The 14,002-nt window shown below is 32.8% G+C and overlaps 1 protein-coding gene across 1 annotated transcript; it reads left to right on the forward strand.

Moving 5' to 3' along the window:
* EAF02_002643 (uncharacterized protein) lies at nt 1-2,265 on the forward strand (the record flags this gene model as incomplete). Its single annotated transcript, XM_038898691.1, has 2 exons — nt 1-436; nt 495-2,265. The coding sequence occupies 2 exons, from the start codon at nt 1-3 to the stop codon at nt 2,165-2,167; spliced, it is 2,109 nt and encodes a 702-aa protein (XP_038760979.1). The 3' UTR covers nt 2,168-2,265.
* Nucleotides 2,266-14,002: the final 11,737 nt, after the last annotated feature.

The raw sequence follows: 14,002 nt of genomic DNA on the forward strand, positions 1-14,002 counted from the left end.
ATGTCTATATCGTCGACTTCTGGATCTCTACATTTACATCTCCCACCTTGTAAAAAGGAACTTCCATCGCTTTCTCCAATCTGTTCAAGTTGTCAGGAATTCCTGGATTCTTACAACTTTCAACAAACTAATAGTTTAATTTCTGCCGAGATTTTTTCTGAGCTACCAACTCCTCCTTTGGTGGAAAATTGCTTTTTATGTTTACAGCTCTTGGGTTCATGCCTGGTTGAAACTGCAGATCAAGCCAATTATATCAATGCTCTGGGACTCAGTCCTCAACCTGTTTTGAATAATTCATCTCAGTATATGGTATTGTCTCATGACTTGCATCGACATACCATTACGAGAGTGTTTTTCTCTGGCTGGCTTCCCACTGAAGAGGAAGGTGAAAAAACGAGCAGTATATCTCGAGACCTCGCGGTATACTCGCGAAAACGTGGGTGACAAACAGATGACTATGGAATATTTTTAAATGCTGACAAGACTTCTCTCAGAACTCGCTGGCTTAGAGAGTTTTGTCTCAGTAGCTTCTTCCACAGGCTCTGATGAGAGTTTGAATCTTTCCAAACAATGGTTACAAAACTGCAATGAAAGCAATATTTCCTGCTTACGCAAAGCTACCACGTACCCACGTTTTCTTCCTACTCGTCTCATTGATATCAGAATGGAAGAGTCAGCGATCACTCCACGGCTTTGTTTAAGAAAAGACGTTCCATTAAATTCAGTCTACTTCACTTTAAGTCATTGTTGGGGGAAGACTATGCCAAAAATTACTCTTCTTCAGTCAAACATCGAGTTTATGCTTCGCGAGATAAACTTTTCACAACTTTCAAATGCCTTCCAAGACGCATTATGGGTAGTACGGAAATTAGGAGGACGATATATCTGGATTGATTCATTATGCATCGTTCAAGATTCCGAGACTGATTGGTTAGTAGAATCCGCCAGTATGTGTGATGTCTACTCGAATAGTTACTGCAATATCTGTGCGACAGCTGCGAGGGATGGTAGTGAAAGGATGTTGCGTGATAGAGAGCCATTACAGGTACAGCAAGGTTGGTTTAAAACAGCTTGCGATGAGGAAGATTACTGTGTCATTGACGAAAATGAATGGGAAAATGAGGTGGAAAATGGCATTTTATCCTCTAGGGCTTGGGTCTGCCAAGAACGCCTATTGTCTAGACGAAATCTTCACTTTGGCTCTAGACAATTATTTTGGGAGTGTCTAGATCATGAGGCTTCTGAAACATTTCCTAAAGGAACTCCACAAGTCATTAGAAGCTCCGGTGTGAAACCACAGCTCAAGGTACTTGTTAATGGCATCGACAAACATCAATCAAACATAACTTTCGAAGGTGGAAAAATCTGGGAAAATATCGTAAAATTGTATATGAAAAGTAACCTAACTTTCAAAACGGACAGACTTGTTGCAATCGGGGGAATGGCAAACGCAGCAGCTCAACATATAGGGGAAAATTACTTAGCGGGAGTATGGGAAAAACACCTGATATATGGTATACTTTGGAATGCTCGACAATACCCATCCAATCTTTCCAAATTCACCGGAGCTCCCCTAGAGAAGCATGAATATACCGCCCCCAGCTGGTCTTGGGCCTCTTTTAATGCAAGAATAGAATTTCCTCCAAGAATCCATAGAAGTGTAGGTATTGAGCAATTTTCTCAGATCTTGGAAACACACCTGGATCTAGCAATCGATAGCCCATATGGGAAAGTATGCGGTGGATATATCAAGCTCAAGGGAGATGTCACTTCCGCTACTTGTCGCGCAGGATTTTCCGGATTGCCATATAATAGCAATTTTGAGATCTTCTTCAGACGAGATGGTACAGAATTGGAAAGTCTTCGGTCGACAATCACCTATAGTGACTTTGAAGACATGACTGAAATTGACCGCCAGGAAGTGTATCTTCTTCCTGTCTGTAAGTTCCCTTTGTGGCGTGATGAATGGCAGGCTAGGGGTCTCGTACTATTTCCGACTAACAGAGCGAGATGGGAGTTCCGAAGGTGTGGTATGTTTATCTATAATATTGATGAGGACCACGAGGCTGTGATGTCTAAATGCAAATCTTTCAGCCGCGAGCAGGAAATTGAATCGCCCGAATTTGGTCTACAAGATGACGGACAATTTATTATCAAGATCTTTTGATAACCGGGGTGGTTTTGGCATACGTATTTAAGTTCAATTAGTTTATGATGCGGCAAGTCATTGTTAAAATAACTGTGCTTTATTCAGTATTGCTTGAAACCTTGTGAAAAAATTGGCGCGTGAATAATAGACTTGGGTACCGAGACTCAGATCCGTTTCGCCAAATTTCATATTCTAGTCTGCTGTTTGAAATGGAAGGAACGCAACAAGAGCATAATTATCTATGAATACTCATTACCTTTAGCTTTCGTATATCATGTTTACTATAATAAGCCGCTGGAGCTGATCATCAATTAGCCTGTGAAATGTTAGCATGCAAAAAGTCAGTTTAGGTATCATACACATTCAATCTACTCGATTTACGATTTCGCAACTCCAGAAGAAGTTTTATATCACTCGCTATCTTTCTTTGCTAGTTCCGACTCTTATAGAACGAAGGGTTGAGTCTCTGTAATGTTCGCCTGGTTTTCTAAACTATATTCCTGGGATCTCAATCAGTTATCTTGTATACAATAGCATGATTTGTTTTGTCATCTTTGTTTTCTCTTTGCTGTACTAACTATAGGTAGGTACCTATTTGGTGCTATTCTTGACTACTCGCTCGTCTATATATAACCGAGGATCTAGGTTTTGATCTACGTGGGTTAGGTTCGAATTTTTCGGTTAAGAGATAATTAATGATAGATCGTTTGATGCTTGATGTTTGCGCTTGCATTTGGTTCCGAAATGGTTTGTTTGCACTTTGCATTTGGTATATATTTTTGGGAGTAGGAGTTATAGTATATAATGTAAACAAAACTGGCGAGTTGTAGACTCGCTAATCTTGTTATAGATAATGGAAGATCGAATATCATGTCAGTCTGAGGGATCAGTTGGAGATAGGTAGGAAAATTAGAGAGGCTGAGAGAGGGGTATGCTAGAAGATATGAGTTGGGATTGAGGTGAAGAGTAGCTGGTCTACTGAGGGTGGAGTCGAAGGAAGTATTGATGGACATTTACGTAATGAAATGGGCTAGGATAATATTCTTCATTAAAACTATAATTGAGTTTTGTCAGATCTAAACATTGAAGGGGATAAATATATGAGGTCTTGCTATATTAACTCAATATTAAAAGTAATGATGAGCCGCGAGGAGATAATGATCTATCTTTGGAAATATAAAGAAAAAGTATACTGGTGAGAAAGTGTACACATAGCATCTTACTATCAATTCTTTTGGTTATATTCACCTAAAAAGCAATAGTCAAGAGCCACATGTACAACAATAGATCAAAGAACCCTACTGGAGGGCAATGATTATTCTTTGTTCACTATACACTTAGGGTCTTAGATTGGGCACTCCATTAGCCCCATAGAACAGTATATATATTTTTGGTAAGGTTGAGATATATTTTTTCTCTTGTAGGGCACGAAAGCAGATGCTTTACAGTCGAGAAGGAAGAAAAAGATTATGCGATTTTACGCCATATATTCAAACCTGCAAAGGAATCAGGGAGCATGAGAACTATCTCAATTTCGACGCGGAAAGAATACATCATATCATTGCTATCAGTAGATATTTCTGTATTCGTTAGCGAGTGACAGTAAAGAGTTTATCAAAACATTAATTGAAATTCAGATAAAATGACCCACCGAACACCACTTTTAGTCCAAACTTGCCTCAGAAGCTCGTGAGTGGAAGGATAGCATGTCAACCCGTCAAATAAACATGTTTGCTGCTTCTGAATTGTCTTGTGAAATTATGAGGATTCAAGAGGGAATAGGAAGGGGTTTTTATATTTGTGGTCTTTGAAGCAATCATGGGGATGTTGGTTGATAGGGATTTGAATTGCTGTCCGCATTAATATTCACGGGACCCAACAGAACCCGTAGTGAGTTAGGGGTTTCCAGGAAAATACGCTTAGGGTATATAAATATCATGAATAGTTTTACTTGGTGATGCAGACACTCAGAAAAGAACAACTCACTTTGCAAGAATTAGGGTCGGGATGACTAGAGAGCGGATATGATATTGTAATTGCATTTGATATGAGTCGATGGAAGTTCAAAGTTCAATTGGAACTGTTGAATTGAAGCGATGATAGGGAGTAAATCTTGACGGTGAAAAATTCGACAGCGAATATTATGCATGATGTTCAAAATTCAGCGAGGATTAAATTTGACCGAAAGAAACAGTTTCACGTTTTTGTATCCGGAGGTTTTCCTTCTATGTGTATCTTTAGTGGTCCTGGAACTGGTCGTTGAGATCAAGTCGCAGGTAGCCATTATCATCAAGAATAGGGGAGAAATGTGCACTATGTTGATAGAAGAAGAATTTGATGCAAGTATTTATATTATTTTGGCCTTCGTTTTGTTTGAATTTGCCGGATACTTAGAAATGAAGTGTGGTAAACTAAGAAAGCTTGAACAGAAGATTATGTAGAAATTCTCACCAGTTTGAAAATGTAGACTATTAGAAAAGTATGGTATTTTCAAAGGTTATGGGAATTTGTCTGTATTGAATTCTCTGGGCTCGTGAGAAATTAGGTCTCCAGTGGTATTTGGGAGTATAAGAATCATTAAGAGCTGATTTATTTGGAATTGAAAGTAGTGTTGAAAAATGAGTATAATGTTTGAGGCTTGATTGATTGATTGATTGATTTCATTTACGTCCACCTTCAGTCTAAGACTATATAGAACGGCTAGGCCTCTAGAGGCTCTAGCAGATAACTTTTTATTCTACAAAAATGGATATATATGATTTAGGGAAGTAAAAACAAATACTGGGGAACAGTGCCTACTTATTATATGTATTATATATAATAAGAAAAATTGTGAAAATCAAGAAATTATAAGGAAATCAAAGCCCTTTCTTATTTCCCTAATTACTTCTTCTTCATTCTCTTCTCCTCTCTCCTCTTCTACTACTATTCCTTCCTCTATCTCGTCTTGTATGAGAGCCCTGGCCAGATGCCATACTCTTGTAGCGATTTTAATGATATTGATGAATTTAATAGCTAATTCAATACCTACTTTTGTATAAAATAGGAATTGTATAATAATCTTAAATAATGGTATATTCTTGAATATTTCTTTTCTCTCTACTTTATATATAGAACAACTAATAAGGAAATATTATAGAACCTCAATATTATTATATATATATTTATTATTAGAAAATTTGAATCGATATAAATAAGATTTGATATATCCATAATCTAATTTGAGTTGAAAATATATACTAGTAATGTTTCGCTTGGTTTTGCTTGATAGCTTAATCTTCGATTCTATCTTCTATGGAAATAGTTTTGAATAGATCAAAGAGGATTGATTTGATCTGAATTTGTATTGATTGAGAATAGAAAGTCATTGATCTGAATCGTACTCTTTAATCATTATATCTAGAAGTCCAAAACTTGTTTCGTTTGAGATAGAACATATTGTGGTTGCCTTCTTTATTAGTTTATCTGTTAGCTTATTTCCTTCTACTAAAGTATGTCCTGAAACCCAATTTAGAGATACTTCAGCTCCTTTTGCTTTGACAGAAATGAATTATATTATAACTACTTTCTAGAATATATTATAATACAAAGTAGGTTCGCTACACCTACAGACGCTTTCCCGGTTCACTTGTGATAAAGCCACTAGTACTAGGCTTCTGTAGAATCTTTTGATTACATTAAACCACCTATTGTATGATTACCTTCGGAAGTTCCGGTTAGAATCAAAACCATTCCTTTACACCTCCATTCCTGTTTACTCCTTAAGCCTATCTGATATCTCCATTATACTCTCTGCTCTATAGTATTCGATTATAGACTGATACACGTATCCGTCCTCTCGAGCCATATAAACAATATCGCTGTCGCTGTCATTATATGTTATGCCTTACAGCTAGTAACCATTTCGCATTACCTTATCAGATCTCTCCTACACAACAAGGCCAACTATATCTCGCAGGCTTGCTATTTCAGACCCTTAGTCAGGCAGCTTTTCTATAGTGTTTCCAATCTATTAATTAAAGCTCTATTTGTAAAATCCATTCCTCCAATATATAGTTTATAATCGAAAGTAGAACACTAGGAGCACATTGTATATGTATATTGTAGGATTAGCCTCTATCTGAAATCCTCTGTCACTATAATACCGATCGAGTATTGTCGAGTATAGCTTGCTAAAAGCGTTTTTCCTATATCGGAGCTTCTCCGCTGTCATGCTATTCTTGTATATTCAAAGATAAGATACTAAAAACATCCCTCCTTCTATTCTATATATACTCCCGCCGATTCTAGTAGATATTATTCTAACCTTTGTATACTTCCTACTACTCCTCTTACCATTTGTAAATATCCGATCCGGTATACCTGCAGATCGTATATATTGTTGGGTTATGAAAACTCTGTATACTAGCACTCCAAAGGTATTCTATTGATTTTCGTTTGTCAAGTTAAGGATATCAGCCTTACTTTCAATATAGGCTTCAATTAGATTCAGCTATATTATAGAAATTTCATTATTTATTATTTCAAGGGTTAATTTCGCTTCGCAAATGCTTTACTATAATATACTCTAGCTTTGCTTTCTATACAGATTTGTAAAGGTATAGTTCCGTATCAATCCTATTCTCATCTCCTTTTCACCATCAAATAATTTTCATCTTCATTTTGCTAGTAGTCCTTTATTCCAAGCATTTTTGTAATTACTCTTTGATGATCAGCTACACATACCTTCACTTCCAGTATGGCCTCCGATTAGTGTACAACCATCACCCGGCTCCAACTGACTCTACTTAGCTCTCCGATCGCACGATCGAAGGTTTGTAGGATACACCATGTACAGGTGAGAGTTATCGTATCCCATAATGTTTGAGGTCTGTCTAAGGAAATGAAGTGTTTATTACAATTTAGACTTTGCGTTGAACTCTTATATTGTTTCTTAACCAGATGCCAGTAGAAATAACATATCATAGGAGGTAAGTGTATACTAAAATGCATAGTGCAACAATAAAAAGAAAGTTTTGGCAATATTCTCATCTTCAAAATACTTCATAGAGTTTTGACAATAATAATCTGTAAATGATAAGAAATAATAATCAAATATCCTGCATGCGAACTCTGTGAGCAATCTTAGCTCAGTAAAAGTCTGAATGAGAATTAGACCTTGATTGGTAGAAAACAACAGGTGTAGCATGAGGAGCGAGTCACTGTAATTATATCGTGTTGTAGGATTTCAAGATAAGAATATTTACTTGGAAATACCAACTTTGCTCACTATATACTCTCAACAAAGATGTCTGCAAACGATATCATACAATAGAAGAGCAGAAATGTTCTGGAATCAAAGAAGAAGAACTGAGAAGGTTGCCTATTATCATCCCCGACTAGAAATCTTTTTTTTTGTTTGAAGTTGTTTACTCTAAGCCACATTGTAACTGTAACTTTGTCGCTATCATGAACTACCATAAAGACAGTCAATGAACTTTTGCAACAGCGAATCTCTGTTGATGACAATAGGGAACTCGAACTGGATTTTAAGAATAGAAGATACAGATTCTAGCCTTGGGCTTATACTATGAGGACAAAGTTACAAAATGGGCCACTAAAATACAATTGCTTGCGACAGACTAAGTCGTCAGATATTCTCCCCGGCAGCATAACAAGTTTTGGTTGTTCATAGGTGCAACTTCATGGCTTCTTTATATAGGCGAAAGTTCAGGCATAGACTCAGAGGGGTGATGTTAATTTAATGTCCAGATATCACAATCAAGAGAAAACCAATTAAGCAAAAGAGTAAGTGGTACAGATTTGTCGTTTGTGACCAAGACCACATTTCACTATATGTATAAGGTTTCATGTAGCAGTCGTATCATCCTTCAGAGATGGGCTTTCTTACAAGTCACGTTTAACATCACTTTCGTAAAATGGTTGAGAGACAGGATATTACAGATTAATTAGTAGCACAGTTGTTGTCATATGTGTGCGAGTAATGTGAATATAGTAGTCGGTGACGAGAATAGCGCATGCGCGATAGTAGTAACAATAAAGAAAATGAGATAACAACCAAGATCTTATGATAACTTGTTAGTTTCAGAGGCTCAGAGCACAACTAAAGCTGGGATGAGAAACTTTGGCTTTCAGACGCTTTCGTTTGAGAATAATTCTCAATACTTCTGTGAGACTGAGCTGTCGTTCCCTGGGCTGACATGAACGCTTTTGGTCGTCTTTTGGGTAGAAGAGGGCTACGCTTTAAATAGACAAAATATCTATGAAGTAAAGACGTACGCATTGCATTGTGCATAACATGAAAGTCAATCCACAACAAGAATGTCCAAGGACCCACTCTTTGACAAGCGTAAAAAATCCAACATTTTCTTAGAGTTTCAAGTTGAATGTTGATCAGATTTTCTAAAGTTGAGATTGAGTTCCAATAGAACATAAAAACTTCGAGAATATACTATCTCTGAACCTATCAATGGAACGCAGCGCACAATAAACCTTGCTTGATTTCATGGCACCAGTGGACGCGGGTAGACCCCTGAATCTTGAGGAGGCCAACCGGGTATCTCTCCTTCGTACCTAAGTAGGCAATCAAGAACGGGTATGAGCAATCCAAAGACACTTGAAATATTTTATCTACGGTCGTAAGCCAGCAATATTTACGAAAAGAAAAGCGATGACATCTAAACTAGTATTATCGAAGTAAATTGTGATTACTAGAAACCTCAATAAAACCGCTGGTTGGGACAAAAATCCTTTGCTCCTCGAGAAGAGAAGTGTGAAAGAAAAGAGTCGTTTGTATATATGATCTCATTTTCAGCTTTCGTTTTTCGAGTCAATTTTTCTATACTTCCCTTAGCGAGACCCCTCAATTGCCCCACTTCTTTCCTGTACAATTGATTGATTGATTGATTGATTTCATTTACGTCCATCTTCAGTCTAAGACTATATAGGACGGCTAGGCCTCTAGAGGCTCTAGCGGATAACTTTTTATTCTATAAAAATGGATATATACGATTTAGGGAAATAAAAACAAATGCTGGGGAACAGTGCCCGCTTATTATACACATTATATATAATAAGAAAATTATGAAAATTAAAAAATTATAAGGAAATCAAAGCTTTCTTTTATTTCTCTAATTATTTCTTCTTCATTCTTTTCTCCTCTCTTCTTTTTTATTATTATTCCTTCCTCTATCTCGTTTTGTATGAAAGCTCTAACCAAATGCTATACTCTTATAGCGATTTTGATAATATTGATAAATTTAATAATTAATTCAATACCTATTTTTGTATAGAATAGGAATTATATAGTAATCTTAGATAATAATATATTCTTGAATATTTCTTTTCTCTCTATTTTATATATAGAACAATTAATAAGGAGGTATTGTAGAGCCTCAATATTATTATATATATATTTGTTATCAGAGAGTTTGAATCAATATAAATAAGATTTGATATATTCATAATCTAATTTGAATTGAAAATATGTGCTAATAGTATTTCGCTTGATTTCGCTTAATAGCTTGATTTTCGATTCTATTTTTTATAGAAATAGCTTTGAATAGATCAAAGGGGATTGATTTGATCTGAGTTTGTATTGATTGAAAGTAGAAAGCCATTGATCTGAATTGTATTCTTTGATTATCATATTTAGAAGTCCAAAACTTGTTTCGTTTGAGATAGAACATATTGTGGTTGCTTTTTTACTAGTTTATCTGTTAGCTCATTTTCTTTTATTAAAGTATATCCTGGAACCCAATTTAGAGATATTTCAGTTCCTTTTGCTTTGATGATTTCCGCTGTTTTGATTGCTCGAATCTGATAGGCTTGTCCAGGGTGGTCTAATGATGTTTTTAAGCGATATAGATTAGCTTGATTATCCGAATATATCTTGAATTTGTTGTCAATATAGACAATTGTGCTAGTATATTCAATAGTTCTAATAACCCTGTAAAGCTCTCTATTATACACTAGTTGATTGCTATCAATATTCAATTATTATTGATATAAAATTCGATTATTTGGTTGTATTGCGATTATACCTATACCTATATCTATTCCTTTTTCAGTAGAAGAGGTATCAATATAAATATAGGTAGTATCCTTATTTTTGTAATTGAAAACGATATTATGAAGAATAGCAATATCTTCTTTTAATGAATTATTAATATTAATTCTGAAGGGAATTTCCTTTTTCCATAAAGGGAAGTTGAAGTGAATAATCTTTTTAAGTAAAATAGGATTGAGATCCTGATTTATTGATTCTTTAATTCTATCAAATTGGATTGATTTATATCGTTTTCTTTGAGAAATAGGGATTACTTCCAAATTGGTTTGATATTGAGCTGATATTTCTTTTTCGATATTAATTGAATAATTTAATAAGAGTTTAGCTAAACGAAACATATATTACCTAATATTTAAATCTAATTGAATTTTTAAGAGCTTTAGGTCTACTTCTACTTCCATTAAAAAGATTGGGATTGTTTTGAAAATTCCTAATATCTTTCGAAGAGCTAGGTTTTAAAGCGATTATATTATATTTTGAAATAAGTTTGATCTCTTTATTAAATTACTAATCTATAATCAATTATACTAATTATATATACTATATATAATTGTCTAAAGGCTTTAGAATTAAGGCTCTTTTTGATATTAGCTAATTAAACTATTCGATGGAAGGTACTTTTCGTTTGTGTAATTTGAATATTAATATATTAATTGAATTTGAGATTCGAATCAAACCATATTCCCAGTCATTTAATGAGAGATTGGGGTATAATTATTTTCGAATTGGGTAGTATGATTGGATATTTTTTCATCAATTTGAATAATGAAAAGTGTATTAGTTCTATTTTTGCTAAATCGAATTGGATTGCATTTCTAGAACTGAATTCATAGATTTGTTTTGTAACTTTCTCTAGGATTTTAATATTCTTTTTTCATATAAATAAATATGTGATTAAAGCAATATTATTTATATAGAAAAGAAACTTGATCGAATTGAATAAAAAGAGCTTTCTGATATATATAAGGAAAAGAATTGGAGAAATTGGACTACCTTGTGATATTCCGGTCGAAATTGGTTTGAAAAATTCGATTTGATTATTAAAAGATAGTTTCAATTGTTTTTGTTGAAGAAATAAGACTATTTAGGCTATCAGATTTGTGAGCAGTTTTAGTTTCTTATAAATATCTAATAGTCGATTTCTCGAAACATAATTGAATACTCCCTTTATATCTATAAATAATATTGAGGTCTTTTTATTGGCTTACTTATTTCTTTCAATTTCTATAGTTAGTAAAAGTATAGTATCAATTACTGATTTCTTTTAGCATTCTCTTATTTGATTTTTGTAAAGGAAATAGATTGTTTTTATTAAATATCTTAATCATTAAGCTAGAATCCTTTTGCTTATTTTATTCAGACAATTTAAGAGTACAATTATTTTATATACTTTTGAAAAGAAATAATCTGATTTGAAAGCTTTTTTCAGAATAGTTTCTATAACTTGTTTCCAATATTTCGAATAATATTCTAGATTAATAAGTTTATTAAAGAGAGTAAAAAGGTTTATAAGATTGTTTTGTAAGTCTTTATAATAATCTCTTAAGTGATTCTATTTAGGTCAAAGGTTTTTTCTTGGATTTTGATTGAATAAGTATTGTTTAATTCGATTTGAATAAAATTAGATCATTCCTATTACTTGAATTGTTTATACTTTTTTCATTATAGTTTTGGGGTAATAGGAGGGGGTGGGAATAGAGTTGATCTGAAAGCAGAGTATTTTTTTTTAAAAGAACTTTTTATTACAATATCCGATATCCTTTAATCTTGAAAGTTTTTAGTATAGGCTATTACTTTGAAAATTGTTTTTATATTCTTCTTTTTAGAAACTTATTTCAATAATCCTTTTTTGCTATTTTAATAACTTGAAAGTACTTGTTTTTAGTAATTCGATATTCTTTCTTAAAGTTATGATTTTTTAGATCTAATTCAATTCTTTGTTTTGCTTTTCTTAACTTTTTTCAAAGATCTTTCAATTTAGATATTCATTATAGTTTAGCTTTTTTGATTAAAATAATTTTAGATATACATTTTTTTATTACTTTTTGAATGATTCTAATAAATTCGCTTATTACTTAATCTAGAGTTAGATAGTGATTGTCTTGTTTTTCAAAAGATTAAGGAATCCTTTTGATTAAAAAATTAATTCTAAATTCGATAGAATAAAGGAATATAGGATTCCGATTTGAGTATTGATTCGAACTTTTCCCAATTCATTAGCTTAATATTATATCTAGCTATCGATCTAGTATTAGAAGTACTTAGATCTTCTTTTCCTTTAATTCAAATAATATTCCTGTATATCAGATTCTATATCTAAAAGCATTTGCCAATTATGAATTTGAGGAAAGATTCCTTTTGATACTAGTATTAAATCAAAATATTTGGATTAAGAAGATTAATTCGATAGAAAGTGCTGATTCCAAGTTTGTTTAAAAGAATGAAATTCTGATCTTCAAATTATTCAGCTAATTAATTAGCGTTTCCGTTTTTCTTCGAAAAAGAATCCCACCATAAATAATAAGCATTAAAATTACCTAAAAGAATAATTTCTTGTATAATAGATATATTATATAAGCACTTTTCAATTGTGAAACCTTTCTTTTAGCTTAATCAGCTCATTGTATATATTGATGATTTGAAAGGTTTTGTTTCCATTTTGATAATTGAAAATCTGTATATCAGAATTTATTAGAAAATCAGAAGCTAGATTAATTATAGCTTGAAGAGTTTTTAATATGTATAGTAGTATATATAGCCAATAATTAGGATTGAGTCTTAATAATATTTGTATGAAATTGGAGTATATAATAGATCTTGAATTTGAGTAATCGATTCTGTTTTTAATAATCTAAGGTTCTTGAATCATAATGAGATCGATATTAAGTTCTATTACAAGCTGTAGAATGTTCTCTATAGCTTGTAAACTCTGATTGAGATTTATTTGAAGGATTCGAATATTAGTATAACTTATTAATAAGTAGTATTCGATTTTTGTTGAATAGTCTGATAGGTTTTGTATGTTTTCGAATTTACTGTATGATTCTCTTGGCAATTCAAGCATTTTACTTCTAAGTATTGATAGAACTTCCTTTGATATTATATATTATATATAAATGTATTGATGTAATATGCTTGTCTCTATATAATCTACAAAAAGGATTCCTTCTATAATAGGTATCCTAATGTCCAAATCCTTGATATTTCTGATATTATATAATTGGTTTTGATTTGTAGAATTGTTTTACTTTTATATTATTTCCAGCAATATATAATCGCTTTCGAATAGCTAATTCTGCTTCTGATTTTGTAGTAAAAGCAATAATAATAGTACCCTCTTGTTAATAGACTCGTCTAAAGGTGGGTATAAGCCAAAAGGGGATTTCTATAGACTTGAAGTCTGAATTGAAGGTTTTGATTTCATTGAGTATAAAATCCATTTCTTTTATATCTGAAAATTCTTTAATTGGGATTTTATAAATAATGACTTTGTATCATTTTTAATTCTTTTGAATTCTTTTGAATTTGATAATATTATTCCAAATCGCTTTTTTTTCTAATAAGAATTGTAATGTAAAGGGATTATTTGTTATAATAATAATATTATTATTGAAGGATATAATTGCTATTATAATAATTAGCCCTTTGATTCTGATCTTTTAAAAGGCTTTATTTATTTTGTTTTGAATAATTAAAGAGGAAAAGGAGGTAGGGTTTGGAAAATCTGGCTTGATTAAGATAATTCGTTTTTGGATAAGGTTAGATTTCTTTTCTATATTAATAGA

This window comes from Botrytis sinoallii, assembly GCF_014898435.1.
Source record: "Botrytis sinoallii strain Bc 23 chromosome Unknown BSIN_004, whole genome shotgun sequence".
Lineage (NCBI taxonomy): Eukaryota > Fungi > Ascomycota > Leotiomycetes > Helotiales > Sclerotiniaceae > Botrytis > Botrytis sinoallii.